The sequence below is a fragment of the Pinus tabuliformis genome, chromosome 5_1 (assembly GCF_031772625.1).
Source record: "Pinus tabuliformis cultivar Carrire ecotype Pingquan chromosome 5_1, CPIR1, whole genome shotgun sequence".
Taxonomy (NCBI): domain Eukaryota; kingdom Viridiplantae; phylum Streptophyta; class Pinopsida; order Pinales; family Pinaceae; genus Pinus; species Pinus tabuliformis.
In genome coordinates, this window is record NC_142305.1 from 534,473,339 (window position 1) to 534,490,077 (window position 16,739).

The 16,739-nt window shown below is 41.4% G+C and overlaps 1 protein-coding gene across 1 annotated transcript; it reads left to right on the forward strand.

Moving 5' to 3' along the window:
• Window positions 1–15,643: 15,643 nt before the first annotated feature.
• On the forward strand, window positions 15,644–16,204 carry LOC149165910 (uncharacterized). The gene has a single exon (XM_089429972.1). It carries the CDS (start codon window positions 15,644–15,646, stop codon window positions 16,202–16,204), a length of 561 nt encoding a protein of 186 aa, XP_089286098.1.
• Window positions 16,205–16,739: the final 535 nt, after the last annotated feature.

A 16,739-nucleotide genomic window follows, 5' to 3' on the forward strand; every position in this document is an offset into this window, starting at 1 on the left:
CAAAATATAATAATGATGATTGCTTCGAAAAAATAATCCAAAAAAATTAGTTGAAAAGTGGATATGTCAAAATGATGTAAAGAAAATGATGGATATGGATGTATTTACTACAGCCATAATCTCGTCTAGACTCCAACCCATGTTGTTGTACCAGCAGAAAGGAGTGGTTGCAACTTGCATATGTTGATGAAGTATTGGCATGTATCCATCTCTCTCTCCCAAGAAAGGAATGTCATCCTTGAGTCGTACATATTTAGGCTTTAAAAGAATTTAATGCACTGCAACAGTAATTTACTTCTGGATAAATGCTTTGTACATATTTAGGCTTTAACAGAATGTAATGCATTGCAACAATAATTTAGTTCAGGATAAATTCTCTGCTAACATCTTAGTTAAAAGCACGTAAATTAGTTAAATATGTCGCGTGCTAAGCCTGAGGCACCCATGGTTTTAAAAATTGAATTTATTGAATGGAGTTAGGTTCTGGAAAATATGTTGTAATTGATAAAATTTAGAAAATTTTCAAGATAAAAATCATCACCCACCTTTATCATTTAGACTTATATTCTAGCCTCCAACATCACATAAGATGAATTTTCAACTTTGCATATGAAGACAAATCCAACCCAACTATTACATTCAATTGCATTTAAAAAAGGCAAGGGACTAGAATAGTATGCCCATAGTATGAGAGTGGACACAAGTCACTAAGAACACTCTGATGAGATATAAAATTAAATTAAATATCGCTAACATGAAAAAACTATATATTGACAATTATACAATTGAAATAAAAAGCATGAGCACTATTCCGAAGGATGGAATCCATTTTTAAAACAATTTTACACTATTTTAATGGAATAAATCATTGTCATGTTATAATAGGCAAGTTACAATCTAAATAGTCTTTCACTCTAAAGAAAGGTGTTGCCCTCCATTTTCTGATCCTGGTTTTGTGGAAAAAATTAGCTAAATACTGAACAAAAAAAATCTAAATTAAAATTAAACTTGCCAGTTCGAAACACAAATACAATAATCTCAAATTCTCTACCATCATCACAACCAAAATCCATAAAAGCCTTTGATTTATAAGTGTGTAAGGTGGTGCAGGCCACACCTTGTTATTCCCAAAGAATTGTTGATTCCATACATGGATGCATATCAGAATTTCACCTAAGGATGTGAATATTCTGATGAAAATAACTACACCAACTAAAGTTCTAAGCCAAGCAGTCACTTGATATCATGCTTGAGAAACATTAGGTCATCACTGTCAAATGAACCAGTGGATAAATGAATGTTGGGCTCCTAAGCATAATCAACCCTCAAATTTTTTGATGGACTAAACTTCCATTTATCCTGGTATAAAGATGGGATGAATACTTCCAACAAGATAATAAATGAAGTGTGCAAGCAAGACAAAAGTGCTAGAAACATGAAACATCTTTTGTCATTGTGACAAAATTGGTTGTTGAATAAATTGAAGTTGTTGCAACCTCCACAACAAATTGTCTTTCTGATATTTTTGCAGATGCAACCCTACACCTGTAACTAGGTTCCAGTCCTTTAGAAGTTAGAACTACTATCTTTTAAAAAATGGTTCAAATGTCTACAATCCCTAATATAATTCAATGCCTGACATATCAAGAAAACATAGTCCCTAGTAGGATATTTATTGATACATATAAGAAAAAAATGAAGATATATAGAAATAAAATAATGTAGAGAGAGACGGTGAGTACATCATATACTATATTTTAAATAAGCATTCATGTACATTATGAATGTCTTGCATATTTAGTTGATATGAGTAGGGATTCTATACATACCATTGCAAGCATTACTCTTTTGAAGACTCGATAAAATTAATTTATCATACCTAAGTTCATCTTCCACAGATTTTGGTTGTTGTTGCTGGGGACAATCCGATGTGATCCCCTAAAGCTCTTCCAAACCCCATTTGCAATGTGCTTTCATTTCCTTAATTCACCATAGACTTTTCTCCTGGAAACAAAAATACAATTGCATGTGGTTATACTATTAGATTTATATTATATATTGGTTTAACCCTAAATCCTATTGTGCCAAACCATATGATTTTGGATGAAAGACTGGCTTTAATGCCCATCAACTAGTGTTGTTTCTCCCTGTTCCTGCTATTTTTTCTCTGAACTTGTATGTATTGCTTTGTTGAAGTGGTTCTAGCAAGAAAAACTAGGGAACATTCTACCCCTCCCAAGCCTCCTTTCAAGGTCCTAATGTTCTACATTCATGTTCCCATATAGTATTGTAATTGGGGAATACAATATTCATCATTGCCACGTCTTTGTTAGAATTATAATATTGGAAAACCAACATCATATTGTGGACAAATGCAAAAGCATAAAGTGAATAACCATGAAGTTGGTAGAACAAAAAGAAATCTATTTAGGGCTATATGTAGAGATTGACAAACAAGAGACTAGTAACTAGAAAAATTTGACTGATTAATGATCCAAACATACAAGCTCGGTACCCTCAATATTGAGGCAATTGTCCATGTGGGAGAAAAGATTCCTCCATTTTAACATATGATCATGTTCTGCATTTGCCAACATGTTGGCATGTTGATCACCAGTAGAGGCTTTCACAAACAACTTATCAATTTTACGAGTAGCTGATATGTGCTCTCGAGAAGTATAACCAAACTTTTCTTTTATCATTGCTCTAACTCTTTTTCGACTATGTTTTAGTGTTGCGTACAAACAAGAAACTTTAGTTAGTCATTCATCATGTATTCTCATCTTTAACCACTGGAAAAAATTCAATATCAAGGAAAGTAAGACAAAACGAAATGATATTAATGTCTACAAATGACTAAATGAGGTGATTGGGACTGTGAATGCATAACTAGCATAAAATACTAAAATAGTCAACAGGAAGCACCTAATGCGTCTCGAATGAAATCCATAAAAAATTGAAATAAAATAGGGTAGAAAATTGTTCTACTAAAGCATAGGAGAATTGTCAAAACCTATTGAAGAAATTGCGAAATAGAAAGTCCATGGATCTTAAATAGATAGACTTGCAAGTCTATTTCTTGCACCTTTATTGAAAATTTAATTCCTTATGAAAAGTCTAGAATGTAACAAAAATGTGGATCCCTGCAGTATATAAGCATAGAACCTAACCATCTAATGCACTGGAAATAGATAATATGAAGCATATTCGGAGCAAAGGAAATGCTTGATCTCGGAAACAAGTAGCAACACCTAGAAGACGACCTTTGATATCCTGATAATTAAGTTCCGACCACTAGGAAGCCATAGTAGCAGCTGCATAATAAGAAGAAATCAATGTAGTGTAAGAGTTCACAACTACCATGAAGATCATTATGAATAGAGAATAATATTTGAAATTAATAATGCAAAGAAAACTGCTAACTAACCTTTCACAGAAAGAGATGCATAGCAAGTCAAATCCATGCTTGAAGAATCATTCAGCCTGTAATAATGGCAATAACAACTAAAAGTGCCCTACAAGTTACACCATTCTCCAGCAGTTTGTTTTGAGTAAAACCACTCCCTACTGCACTCTACAGGTGGGATCGAATCTTCTCTGGCAGCTAGGTGCTCAAAAACTTCCTCATTAAGGTTTGCATCAATAGGCCTCTCTACAGTGTCAAACAAATGATCAAAAGCACATGAATTTGAGATTAATCTTTCCTCTAATTTCCTGTTGGTTGCCTCATTAATTTGGTGTTCATCTCTAGCCTCAAATGCATCACTCCTAGCATGTTGCATATCAGTAATCTTTGAATCGCCATTTTTGAAGACATCCACTACTGTATAATTTGTTCCTATTATTTTCTCTTCTACTCTGGTCTTAGGTGCTTCTCGCAAATTCTCCTTACTATCTTGGTAAGCAGTTAATACACCTGATCCGACAACAACCTCAAGGATAACATGAACATGTTTACTATTTCTCACATGATTGATATTACCTAGATTCAGTGTATTATTACTTACATGAAGAATTAACACACCGGTCGTCATGCCCATTTGTCTCGAGGAGATGTGGCAAATAGCTTCAGGTCCAAATGTTCAAACGTATCAATCCAATTAGTGGCGGGGAAGTATAATTACACAATAAGACCTCAGGAGAGATAACCAATCAGATGCTTAGAAAAGAAATTTAAAATTTAAAAAAAAAAATTGTTTTATAAAATTAACATTATAACCTAGCTGTTTAATTTTTGGTCACTGTCTGATTAATTGAATGTCAACCCATCTTTGAATGAGTATATCCACTACCGGGACAAAGATATTATACAACATATATTCAAATACATGCATCCAAATGCATGATAATACTCTATGATAACACACAATAATGAATGCATCACCTATGTCCCTATTGTCACGCAAATAAAATTGTGATTGCACTAAAAGCACGGGCTTAGAATAAATGTTTGAAGACTACCATACAGCATGCAAATTACGCATTCCAAGCCAAAAAAATAATGCAATATATTGGTTCAGGAAATTCTATAGGATCATGCATGTGTGTAAGATTTTGAGAAACACAGATAGATCTAGATCTGTAAAACAATAACAAGCTTGCAAGGCAAGGAAGAAAGCGAGCAAGAATTGAGAAAAGAATGAAAGTAATTCTACATTATGAGGTTTAGTATAAATACATAAAAGCACTTAAGTTAAGCTTAGTTGTGCATGCAATAACTAAAGCTAAGTGTGCTGTGCCGTATGCATGCAAACAATGAGTTCAATGGACCTAATCTAGGTGCATGTACACCATCACAACTAGTCTACAGCTAGTCTAAGTCTACGGCTAGTCTACAGCTAGTGCATGTACACCAACACCCCCCCTTAAGCATAACTTAGGTGAGTGTGATGAATGAGTCCCGGCAACACGGCCATTTTAGGTACCCATATACAAAAATTGAGGAAAGAGGGAAAACCCAGTGGGAAGAAAACCCCCCTCAAAATATAATGCAAAAGTAAAAAAAAAAAATACAACTGCTCGGCAGTCGTGTCATTCACCCCGGGACGATCTTGTAGGGTGTTACTGTTATTGCGGAGCCAAGGGCAAGGAGAGCTAAGGCTTTTCCAATTTGTGCATACCATATGCCCTGGATCTTAACGTCCTTGGGCGCCGTGGAGCCCAAATCGGTGTCGGAGGGCTGAAGGCTCTCGAACACACCAATCACCTCGTGCGTTTCGGGCTTACTCTTGCTGACGCTGAGGGTGATACTTCCCTTGGACGCCGATACGACCTTGATATTCTCCTTCGCCAGCTCGTCCTCGTCACCGCGACCTCCAGCTGGGAGCGCCACGGCGTTGTCGTAGCCGGTGGAGCCACCACGGCCCTTGGGGTCCAGGAAGGAAAACCCACGGTAGGCCGGCATGAGGAACTGCCCGCTGAAGCTCTCGGGCGTGCCCGAGGCCACAAGCTGCTTGACGGTGAACAGGAAGGGCACGCGCTCGTCTCCGGGCAGCTGAACGGTGACCGCCGCGTAGTCGATGCCGTCCTTCTCCTCGATGGCGCGGGATCGATTCTGGGCAACGACACTTCTGCTCAGACCTTTTGTGTCTACATGCAGGGCAACGGTGTGGTGCCGCTGGACTACGCTCTGTTCCGACTGCTCCCGCCCAACAAGGAGGCCGTTGACCCCAACACATTGCTCCACTATACCAACGTCTTCGATGCCGTGGTCGACGCGGCCTACTACGCCATGGCCTCGCTGAACTTCACAAACATCCCTGTGGTCGTGACAGAGACCGGTTGGCCCTCCATGGGCGACGCCAACGAGCCCGACGCCACCGTGGACAACGCCGATACTTACAACAGCAATCTTGTCCGGCACGTGCTCAACAGCACAGGAACCCCCAAGCTCGTACCACGATTCTCCATATGCAACGCAGTGCAGCAACCTGAATTCCATTGATCTTTTCTTCGCAAAACGGCTCCACCCCTTGGTTAGCACGTAGCTCTGGCTGCTGTTGCTGCCATTAAAGCCCGCAGGTGATAACGGCTTCAGGTTTTGCGGCGTTTCGATCTGTGGTGCTGCGAAAAGCTGAGAGAAGGACCGGGAACCGAAGTCTTCCGCCATCGTAGAGGCAACATCAATAAGCGTTGTTGGGCTAGTTAAGGGGAATGAGGACGAGGTACCATCCTCATAACTCTTATCCTTTAAACCATCGGAGCCAGAGTTTAATGGAGAACTTTCATGCAAAAAAGGCGGCAGAGGGAATGAGCCTGTTGTTGGAGACTGTGCTGCCTGAGAGTTGGAGAGCAGAACAGGGGAATCCAGCAAGGTAGTAGAGCTGAGACCGGGGGGGATGGTCAAATAAGGAGACTTCAACCGGGCTGTATTCAATCTGGGTGCATTGAATCCCCCTCGGGCAGCCAATCTCTCCGCAAAACTACCACCACCGGTCCTCGAAGGCGGTTTATGGACCTGCCCAAAACCGCTCGTCGGCACCGATCCGGCCGCAAAACCGCCTGAAATACTAAAAGGATCATTCTCTTTACCGCTCCTGCTGCTGTTCCAATATGAATTTCTCAGAGCAGGGTTCAAAGCCGAACTCAATCCAGGGTTTAGGGGAGGATTGAGGGTTTGCAGTGGAGAATGTAAAGAACCCATGGAGGTCAAAGCCGGATTCATAGCTTGGGCCTGACCAGATCCTGTTGCGAGGGACGCGGCCATGGCTGCTACATTATCCTTCTTTGGCTCATTTCCCGTGCATGCAACGTTTGCACAGCCAGTGCCTCTGATGGTGCCCTCCGACTGGTTAGGGTCACCATCGTCGGTTTCTTGGAGACCTTGGACGTAGTTGGTGGCGTACAGGCTGGCGACATGCGGGTCCTCCGGTTCTAAGCTAAAGTTTTCACGGCTATTTCTATAAATTGCAATCGAATCCTCTACTATTCTAAGCATTTCATTTTGTTTTCCAAACAATTCTTCCAAAATTTTCCATACCTGATTTGGAGTTGAACATGATTCAACATGAAATAGCAGTTCTGGAGAAATAGATAAACATAGGATGCCGAAGGCCTCGTCCATGCGATTGAAATATCTTGATTTCTCCACTGCCGATGTTGGTTCAACTTCCGTTTCCATGGTTATTCGAAATAAGCCTCTACTTCTGAGATGAAGTTGAATCTTTGGCTTCCATTCGAAATAGTTATATGGAGTGAGAATTGCCGATTGTGGAAACTCCAATTTAGACTCCATTCTTTGTTGTTGCTTCAATCTTCTGAACCTGCAAATAAATTGCTTGTGCACTGATTTACAAATCCCTGTGCTCCGATACCATGTAAGATTTTGAGAAACACAGATAGATCTAGATCTGTAAAACAATAACAAGCTTGCAAGGCAAGGAAGAAAGCGAGCAAGAATTGAGAAAAGAATGAAAGTAATTCTACATTATGAGGTTTAGTATAAATACATAAAAGCACTTAAGTTAAGCTTAGTTGTGCATGCAATAACTAAAGCTAAGTGTGCTGTGCCGCATGCATGCAAACAATGAGTTCACTGGACCTAATCTAGGTGCATGTACACCATCACAACTAGTCTACAGCTAGTCTAAGTCTACGGCTAGTCTACAGCTAGTGCATGTACACCAACAATGTGAAGGGCCATTTCCTTAAAGGGCATGTTGAGACCTATTGCAAAGTTCGATGAATCCATCGCAGATACCTTGAAAAGCATGAATATATATTGTTATAATTCCATACAATATATATTGGGTTGAAGATCCATGATTAGACATAAAAACGGTGGCATGAACCTGTCGATTCACCTTCCACTAATATAAAAGTGCGACCACGTTGATCTGGTAATGGATAATCAAAGAACGAATGACGTAGATGATGGAATATACAATGCGTAAGAGAATAAAAGGAGCACAGTAACAATCAGCAAAAGTTGAACACGGATCTTGGGATCCGTGAGAACAAAATAGGTTCAGACAATATTATGTGTTGCCCCATAGTAATAATATAATCACATTACAAGATACACCATCAATACATCACGAGAGCACACGTACAATGTGGTGAAGACTAAATATTAATATCGGCATTATATCAAAGCAATCATCGTGTGTAGCCGTGGAAACTATGTGCGAAGGGTTGTAATGAAATATTTTAAATTCAACGTTTCCATTATGTTATGAAGCAACGCATTGTCGGTGTATGGATGATACAAATAACCAGGAAGGTTTGAGCCAAGCATAAGGTGACAAACTGATCAAAATGTCCAAAGACCCTATTAAAGCAAAGATAATACAATGGTGCTTTAGCTTCGGTATCAAGATGAGAAAAACATTTCAGGGATATGGACTATTATACTAGTGTAAATCCACTTCATTTATCATGATCATCTCTCATTTTATTATAACAAAAAGTTTTTATCTTCCATTTTAATGAATGGTTATGTGTTCCCAGGATTGGAATAGCATAATGTTTGAATGCTTATTTATATCTAGATTCAAGGAGTGATTTTTGATTGTTGATTATCGTGTTCATGTATATTTGATTGCAGAATATTTGAAGAATCAGTAATTCATATAAGCTTATGGGACTTAAGACATGATCCAAGTCAACAAAAGCTATGGAATGATGCAAGGCAACTTTCAAATGTTACAAGAACATTAACAAATTTTTGAAGACTAATATCTTTCCACATAATATTATGTCAAAATTTATTATATCTTATTTTATGGCTTTGTAAATATATTAATTTGTCATAAATGACAAATATTAAAATCAGGTAAAAGGCCAAGAGAAAATATGAAGTTGAAAGGTCCTGGGGAGGATAAAGAACCAATTGGAAGGTAATAGTCATGAGGAAGTCCAAATGTCATAGGAGAAGGTGAAAGGTCACCCTCCTCATTTCTATAAATGTAACCTTATGCTTCAAGCAAAAGGACTTTTAGCACATAAGCTAGGCTAGTATTAGGATTGCTATTTTGTGCTTCAGCTAAAGGCATCCCCTCTTGGTAGCTTAAAGGTGGAAGGATTGTGATGCTAGTGTTATTTCATGAAGATTATATGAGTTGTTTTCATCCGACAATTGAGTTTTGACAAGCTTGTGCACATGTACTTGAATGAGTGAAGAGTTTTGGGCGAAGATGTTTTATTGTGTGGAGAGATTTGATTGTCTCGGGACAACCTTTGATCAATAAATTAGCGTAGAGACATGGATTGTGTTGCATTACAACTATTACCCTTGTCAAAAAGAGTTACTGTCTAAAATTTCTTTTGTTGCCTTTGCTTATTAAAAAGTAATTTTATTATCATACTTGAAGTAAAATTCACCTAAATGATAATACTTTTTATAGTTGTAAGTTATTTGGGAAATAAATCCACACCAAAGAAAACAAAGATGTGAGAAATGAATTTATATTTGTTGATTGCAATTCTTGTAGTATTAATCTCTTCATTTATCATGCATTGAATTACTAATGAGCATAGATCCATCTTATATGCATATCTAACATAAGACGAGAGGGATCAAATTACTTTAGTTGTAAACATTTTTAGGGTGCTAAATACGAGTTGTGTTATTTTTCATTGTTTAAATTGTATTTTTGAATACTAAATAGAATATATATAAGACATGAATGAATAAACAAACTTACAAGTCTATAAAATAAACCTCTCAACTCAATTAATAAAAATTATGATTTATAATTTTATATATAAATTATAATTTATTATTTTATTGATAATATATATTTATAAAACAATTATATATATATATATATATATATATATATATATATATATATATATATATAATTATAAATTAATATTTTTATTAAAAATAGTTAAATAATATAAATATAAATTTATAAAGATCAAAATGCTATGGGGGCGAAAATGGCTCTGAAGTCGCCGGGTCAGGTTAGCGCACACGAAGGGTTTGGTTAGGGTTTCGACAGAGCTTACAAGCTACAGTAACCGCGCTTGGGTCTTCGTTTCGCTCTCGCCGACACTGCAGACTCCGCGCTCCCTCCTCCGTTACAATGCCGCTGTAGACTTCGAAGCTCCACGCTGAGGGACTCCTTCGCCGTGACCTCTGTGACTTCCGTTTACTTATCTGTGACGGTTTACATTTTTAACCTGGCACGGTTCGTTAGCTATAACTGCAACCTGTCTTTTTCCCCGGGATTCTCTACTCCTTAAGGTGTCCATCGTCCGGAGGTGCAGCTGGCCATGGAGGACTTGGAGGCCGTTGATTATTCCGCTGACCCATTGGAAGGGGTCTCCATCTGGCGCACCCCATATGCCACATCAGAAGGTATGTTTAATCCTGATTTTTCTGGAAATTTCTCACAGTTTTCCCTCGGTGAATCGTCTAGGGCTCAGCCTGTGGTCCTCCCGGATGAACCCCCTACATGGCCTGCCCTCTCCACGCCGCCTCACTCTCCGGCAACCCTTGGTTTTTTCTCCAGATGCTTAAACCCTAACCCTGGGTTGGTTCCCCCGGAATCTAGCTCTTTTTCTCGTCCGCCGTTTAACACTCCCCTGCCTTCATCCTCAGTCGGTCTCGCAGCTTCCCTTGGTCACCACTCTGGCAGTTTCAATGTCGTACCCCCGCTTTCGGGCCCCCCTTTTGCATCCGGTTTTGGCACACCTACCACTCACCAGTTTGCGGCCCCTTTGAATGTTACTGCCCCGCCTCCGGGACAGCCACTGAACCCTCCACCTGCTCATGGCACTAAGCGGAAGTATAAGTGTTTCAAATCCAAGGAGGACGATATTTTTCTCAGACTCAAAGAGGACTTTCGGTGGGGAGAATCGATGGACTTTGCAGATCAGGTCTTGGTCGGCCGCATCAGGGGACGCAGCTACTCGACGGCACAATTGAAAACCTGGGCAACTGAAGTATGGGGGCATCATTTGGTGAACATCCCTCATGTGCAGACATTTGTGAGGGGATGGTTCGCACTGAGGTTCGCGCGTGCCAACCACACAAACTGGGTCTTGTCCTCCTACTCGCATTTTGAGCACGCCCCTGTGCTCCTTAAGAGATGGACACCATTATTCGATCCTGAGACGGAGCAGATAGGCACTGGACCAGTTTGGATTCAGCTTCCGGGGTTACCTCTTCAATACTGGTCCGAGGATATATTCAAGCACATTGGAAATGCACTTGGCACATTCATGGGCTATGATAAATCTTATCATCAGACTAGCATGATGGCTTATGGTAGAATCTTAGTCAACATGGATACCAGAGGTGGGCTATATGAGCACATTACAATTCAGTGGAGAGACTCTGCTCGCAGACAGATCATCGATTATGAGGGCATTCCCTACCGATGTCGCAGGTGCCACAAAGTAGGGCATCTCTATAAGGATTGCCCTCTCCTCCGAAAAGGGGCTAGGAAAGACAATGAAGCTGGAGTCGACCCTCCCATGGACACCTCCCCAAATCAGCAACCCTTTCAGCATTCGGGGCCTCAGCTGCAAGCACAAGAAGGAGCTGACCCACAGAGCTCTCCTGCGGCTGCTGATAGTGTCTCTGCCCCTGAGGCACCTCCAACTTCAACAGCACCTGTTCATACAGCACAGCCAGAGGACGCTGCGAACTTGGGTATGTCTTCATCTCCCCCTTCTTTGATATCTCATGCATCCTGCACTGCATTGGACATATCTACTCTCCCTTCATGCTCTGTTCCCCTTCCCTCATTATCTCTTCCCGATCCGCGACTCTCTTCCACTCATTCTCCCTTACTTGCTCCCTCCCGCTCCCTCCGCCAGTGGCCCCCCCTCTATTAATCACATCGACGCTGGCTTCCCTCTCTATCCGAGCGACTCAGTCATCTCCTCGGTACGCTCTGCGATCTCGGATGAGGGACAAGGGTCCTGATGCGGTTGGTCTTGACTCTATTAGCATCCCCTCCTCACTGAAGACCTCCCGAGGTCGACCCTCCCGTATCACAAAAGCTAGGCATACTGTCGACGAAGAGGTTGCCCTTGGGCGACAACGGACTATTTTTGGGGCGCTTAGAGCAAAGGATGGCCCTCTTCCCCTTCCCCCATGAAAGAATTATCCTTTAATTGCCGTGGTTTTGCTAGTTCACCAAAAAAACTAGCGCTCAGGACGCTGCTTACTTCGACTCAACTTGACATTATTTTCCTACAAGAGACCCTATGCTTGGCTGAACCCCTCACACTCACCCTCTCCTCTTGGCTCCCTAACTGGACCTTCCACGCCCTGGATGCAGCTGGGCGATCTGGAGGTTTGGCTATTGGGGTCTCAAACAGGGTTGTGGATATTCGGAACCTCTGGGGAGGGACGAGATTCATAGGTCTTGACATTTTTGTCCACTCTGTCGAAAAAGACATTCGCATTATCAACCTCTACGGCCCTTGCACTGATCGTGTCAAATATTGGAGATCTTTAATGGCATATGAACTTCTAGAAGCTGATAACATCATTTTGGGAGGGGATTTGAATTTTTCCTTGGGTTTCTGTGAATCATGGGGGCATATGGCTCAGGTCGACTCCCTCTCTGAAACCCTCTCCACCTTATTAGAGGATCATAAATGGGTGGACATACCTTCTGCTCGTTTACAATACACCTGGTCAAATAATAGGAGTGGGGAGCAGAGTTTAGCCAGGAGACTCGATCGTTTTCTTATCAAGGAAACCCTGTACAATAGCCTCCCTAGAATACGACAATGGGTCGGATCAGGTGGCATATCTGATCACAGACCTATCTTCCTGGAGGCTGAGGACCTTAATCACAAAATCAAGAGCCCCTTTAAATTTAACGCCTCTTGGCTCCAGGACCCTTCGTATATTCAGCTGGTCCAAAATTTCTGGCAGAACAATCCCATCAGGGAAGAGGAGGAACTAGCAGCAGGTTTTGTCAGAAAGCTCAGGGAACTCAAACATATCACCAAAACCTGGGCCCACCAGAAGCGAATCCAAGATAACCTCATTCTGAAAGAGGCAGAACAGGTTATTGACGAGTTTGAAAATGCATCCTCTGGGACTTTCCCCTCACAGGAGAGGAAAGAACAGTACGCTTCACTTATTGCTAAGCGCACTCAAATTCTGAAAGAAAGGGAAGAAAGTTGGAGGCTGAGGAGCAGGGCTATCTGGCTCACTGAGGGAGACAATAACTCTAAATTCTATCACAAATTTGCCAATGGACGCAAAGCCATCAATACGATTTGGGAGCTTAAGGATAACCAAGGCCATACTGTTTCATCACAACCGAACCTGGCAAGATTGGCCACTGATCACTTTCGAGGTATATACTCTGCTCCCGGGGATATAAATATTTTGGAAATCATGAGAGTTGCGGAACTCTTTCCCAGATATGTTGAACATGATGAGTTGGATGAGCTACAGAAGGAAGTAACCATGGAGGAATTGGAAGCCACTCTCAAATGGTTTAAGAAAGATAAGAGCCCGGGCCCAGATGGCTGGACCATTGAATTCTACACTGCTTTTCTCGACATCTTGGGGAATGACCTTCTGAAGATTGTGGAGGATAGTAGGCGACGAGGCAGGATATCCGCAGCCATCAAGACCACATTCATCGCCCTTATCCCTAAATCCGATGATCCGTCTTCCTTCGATGATTTCCGGCCCATCTCACTCTGTAACTGCCTCTATAAAATCATTGCCAAGATTATCGCTAACCGCCTCAAGCCCATCCTCTCGCAACACATTTCCCCTGAACAATTCGCTTTCTTACATCACAGACAAATCCATGAAGCCATCGCCACTGCTCAAGAGCTCATGCACACCCTGCAGATCAAAAAACAAAAAGGAATGATCCTTAAAGTGGATCTTTCGAAGGCATTTGACAGAGTAAACTGGTTGTATTTAAGGCTGCTGCTAACTCATCTTGGCTTCCCCTATGACTTCATCAAATGGAAAATGAGTTGCATCACCGATCTATCTTATAGTGTTTTACTCAACAGGGAAGCCACCCCTTTCTTCACTTCTGAGAGAGGGCTTAGACAAGGATGTCCCCTCTCGCCTCTGTTGTTCCTGCTAATCATGGAAGGTTTAAGCAGAATTATCACATCAGCCAGAGATAGACATCAATTAACAGGCATCAAAATGGTGGACAATTTCTTCCTCACACATCTATTATTCGTTGATGACATCTTGATTTTCCTAAACGGCAGCATTGGCGACTCCACAACGCTTCACAACTCTTTCCTTCTATTTCAGCAAGCCACGGGAATGAAGATTAATGAAAACAAATCCACGATCACCATGGTGGGCTGCTCCATACAGGAATCTGCCTATATCACTCAGCGATTTCCCTTTGTTCTTTTGAATCTGAAGGATGGGATAAAGTACCTTGGATTCAGACTAAAACCATCCGGCTACAAGATTGCAGATTGGTTATGGCTAATTGCAAAAGTGGAAAAGAGGCTACAGGTATGGTACCACCGATACCTCTCACGCGCAGGCAGATTAGTACTCATGAAAGCTGTTATTGAAGCCACGCCCGTGTACTGGATGGCCCTAGCTTGGATTCCAAAAGGCATTCTGAATAGGCTTCAAAGTATTTGCTGCAGATACCTTTGGAAAGGAAATCAACAGGGGAGACTATTTGCTTGGGTCAAATGGGACACCATTTCCAAGCCTAAGCATTGTGGCGGATGGGGCATCAAGAGATTGGATTCCTTCTCCAAAGCTCTGGCTGCTAAGATTGGCTGGAGGCTACTCACCCCAGATGGTCTCTGGTCACAGGTTGCATACGCTAAATATATCAAGCCCCAGTCCGTATTGGATTGGATCTGTACTCATCATGGCACCAATCATCAAATCTCAAATATCTGGAAAGTTGTCATGGGTACCTTACCTCTTCTGCGTGATGGCATCACCTGGCGCATAAAGGAAGGCAATGCGGTATGCATCGAGCTGGACCCATGGGTGGGATGTGGAAATGCCCACAGATTACTTGTTGATTTAATTCGACACCTTCAGGGCAGAGGTATTACACACATTAAGCATATTGGAGACAATGCAAACTCATTGTTCCTACATCAAGCTTGGTTGACTGCTCAAGCTCTGGAAGTACCTGCACAATGGACAAACGAATGGACGGAGTATACATGCGCACTTTCTCAAGCACATATCAGGCTCACTGATGGTCCGGATGAAATCATATGGGCTTTTGCCAAGCATGGTGTCTACACACCAAAGCATGGATATCTAAAGCTCATGGAACCTTATAGGCCCCCGGAAATTCAACCCACCTGGAAGGCTCTCTGGAAACTTAAGTCAACCCCCCGGACGAGACTGCTGATGTGGAACATCCTTAACGATAAAATTCCCACTGGCACCAATCTCATGAAGCGGTCCTTTTATGGACCCTTCCGATGTCACCTTTGTCATAACGCAGAGGAAAGCACCGAGCACTTATTCCTTTCTTGCAGCTCTTCACAACAATTCTGGCAATCTCTCACATCGTAGATCCCGATATTAAAAGACTGGCATCGCAACAACCTCATGGAAGCCTGGAATGCCTGGTGTCAAAATCACTCTGGGAAAGCTATTAACATGCCACTACTGGCATGTTGGGCCATTTGGATCGCTCAGAATTAGTCTATCTTTAAGCTTAAAGCCCCTCATTGGCCTTCTATCATTCTCCACATGGTTGCAGACTACAATATGCTACCTGAAGAGGATCCCCCATCCCCGCCCCGCATTCTCAGACCTGTACCCATTGATACATCCAAACCATGGGCGTTCTTTGATGGCTCGGCTCAAGAAGCGGGCTGTGGGGGAGGAGCTATCCTCCACCTAAATGAGAGGCATTGTTATAAGCTACAAATCAACCTTGGAAGAGGCACTAATAACTTTGTTGAGCTATGCACTGCCAAACACATCATCCATTTTGCTCTTCATAAACAATGCAGACACCTACAACTATTTGGAGACTCCAAAATTGTTTGTAATTGGTTGAATGATGCATCCCATTGTTATGCATTTTCTTTGAGGCATATACTTGATGAAGCAAAGAGATTAACTGCTGCTTTTGAATCCTTTGTCTGCCAACATGTTTACAGGGAGCATAACACCATCGCCGACCAGCTCTCCAAAGAGGCCGCGCATAGAGATGGAGAAGACTGGTTGATACAGGAGGAGATCGATGGCACATACTACCAGCATTACCACAGACCTTTTGACGACCTCTTCGACGCGGGGCTATGAAGCCCTCATTATTCAGAACAGTTTTTGTTTATAATATGTACATAGATACTATCTAGATATGGTTACAGCACACTTTATTTTGCTTATACACAGTATATATATTGCTCTCTGCGAAGAGCACAGTCAAATTTTGATCTCTGATAAACTCAACAGTTTTATTATTTTGGAATGCTCCCTGCGTGGAGACATCATGGACTGCTCTACAGTTATTTTTGAAACTCTGATAGGCAATGTTGCCTTCATATGAATATGCTATGGCATCTGCAAAATGTAATTTCTTAACTCATAATAGAAATTACGACTTTTTCCCAGGGGAAAAAAAATAAATTTATAAATAATAATTCAAAAATAAATAATTAAATATTTTCTTTTTTTTTATATATTAAGACTAACCTACGTACCCACGGGAGATTTGAACCGGTGACCTATCGCAAGGAGTGCCTTAACAGCGCACCCATTCACCGTCAATCCAAACCCCCGTGGGCTAAATAATTAAATATTTTCAATAATGTGTATTATTTATTTATTTTTATCA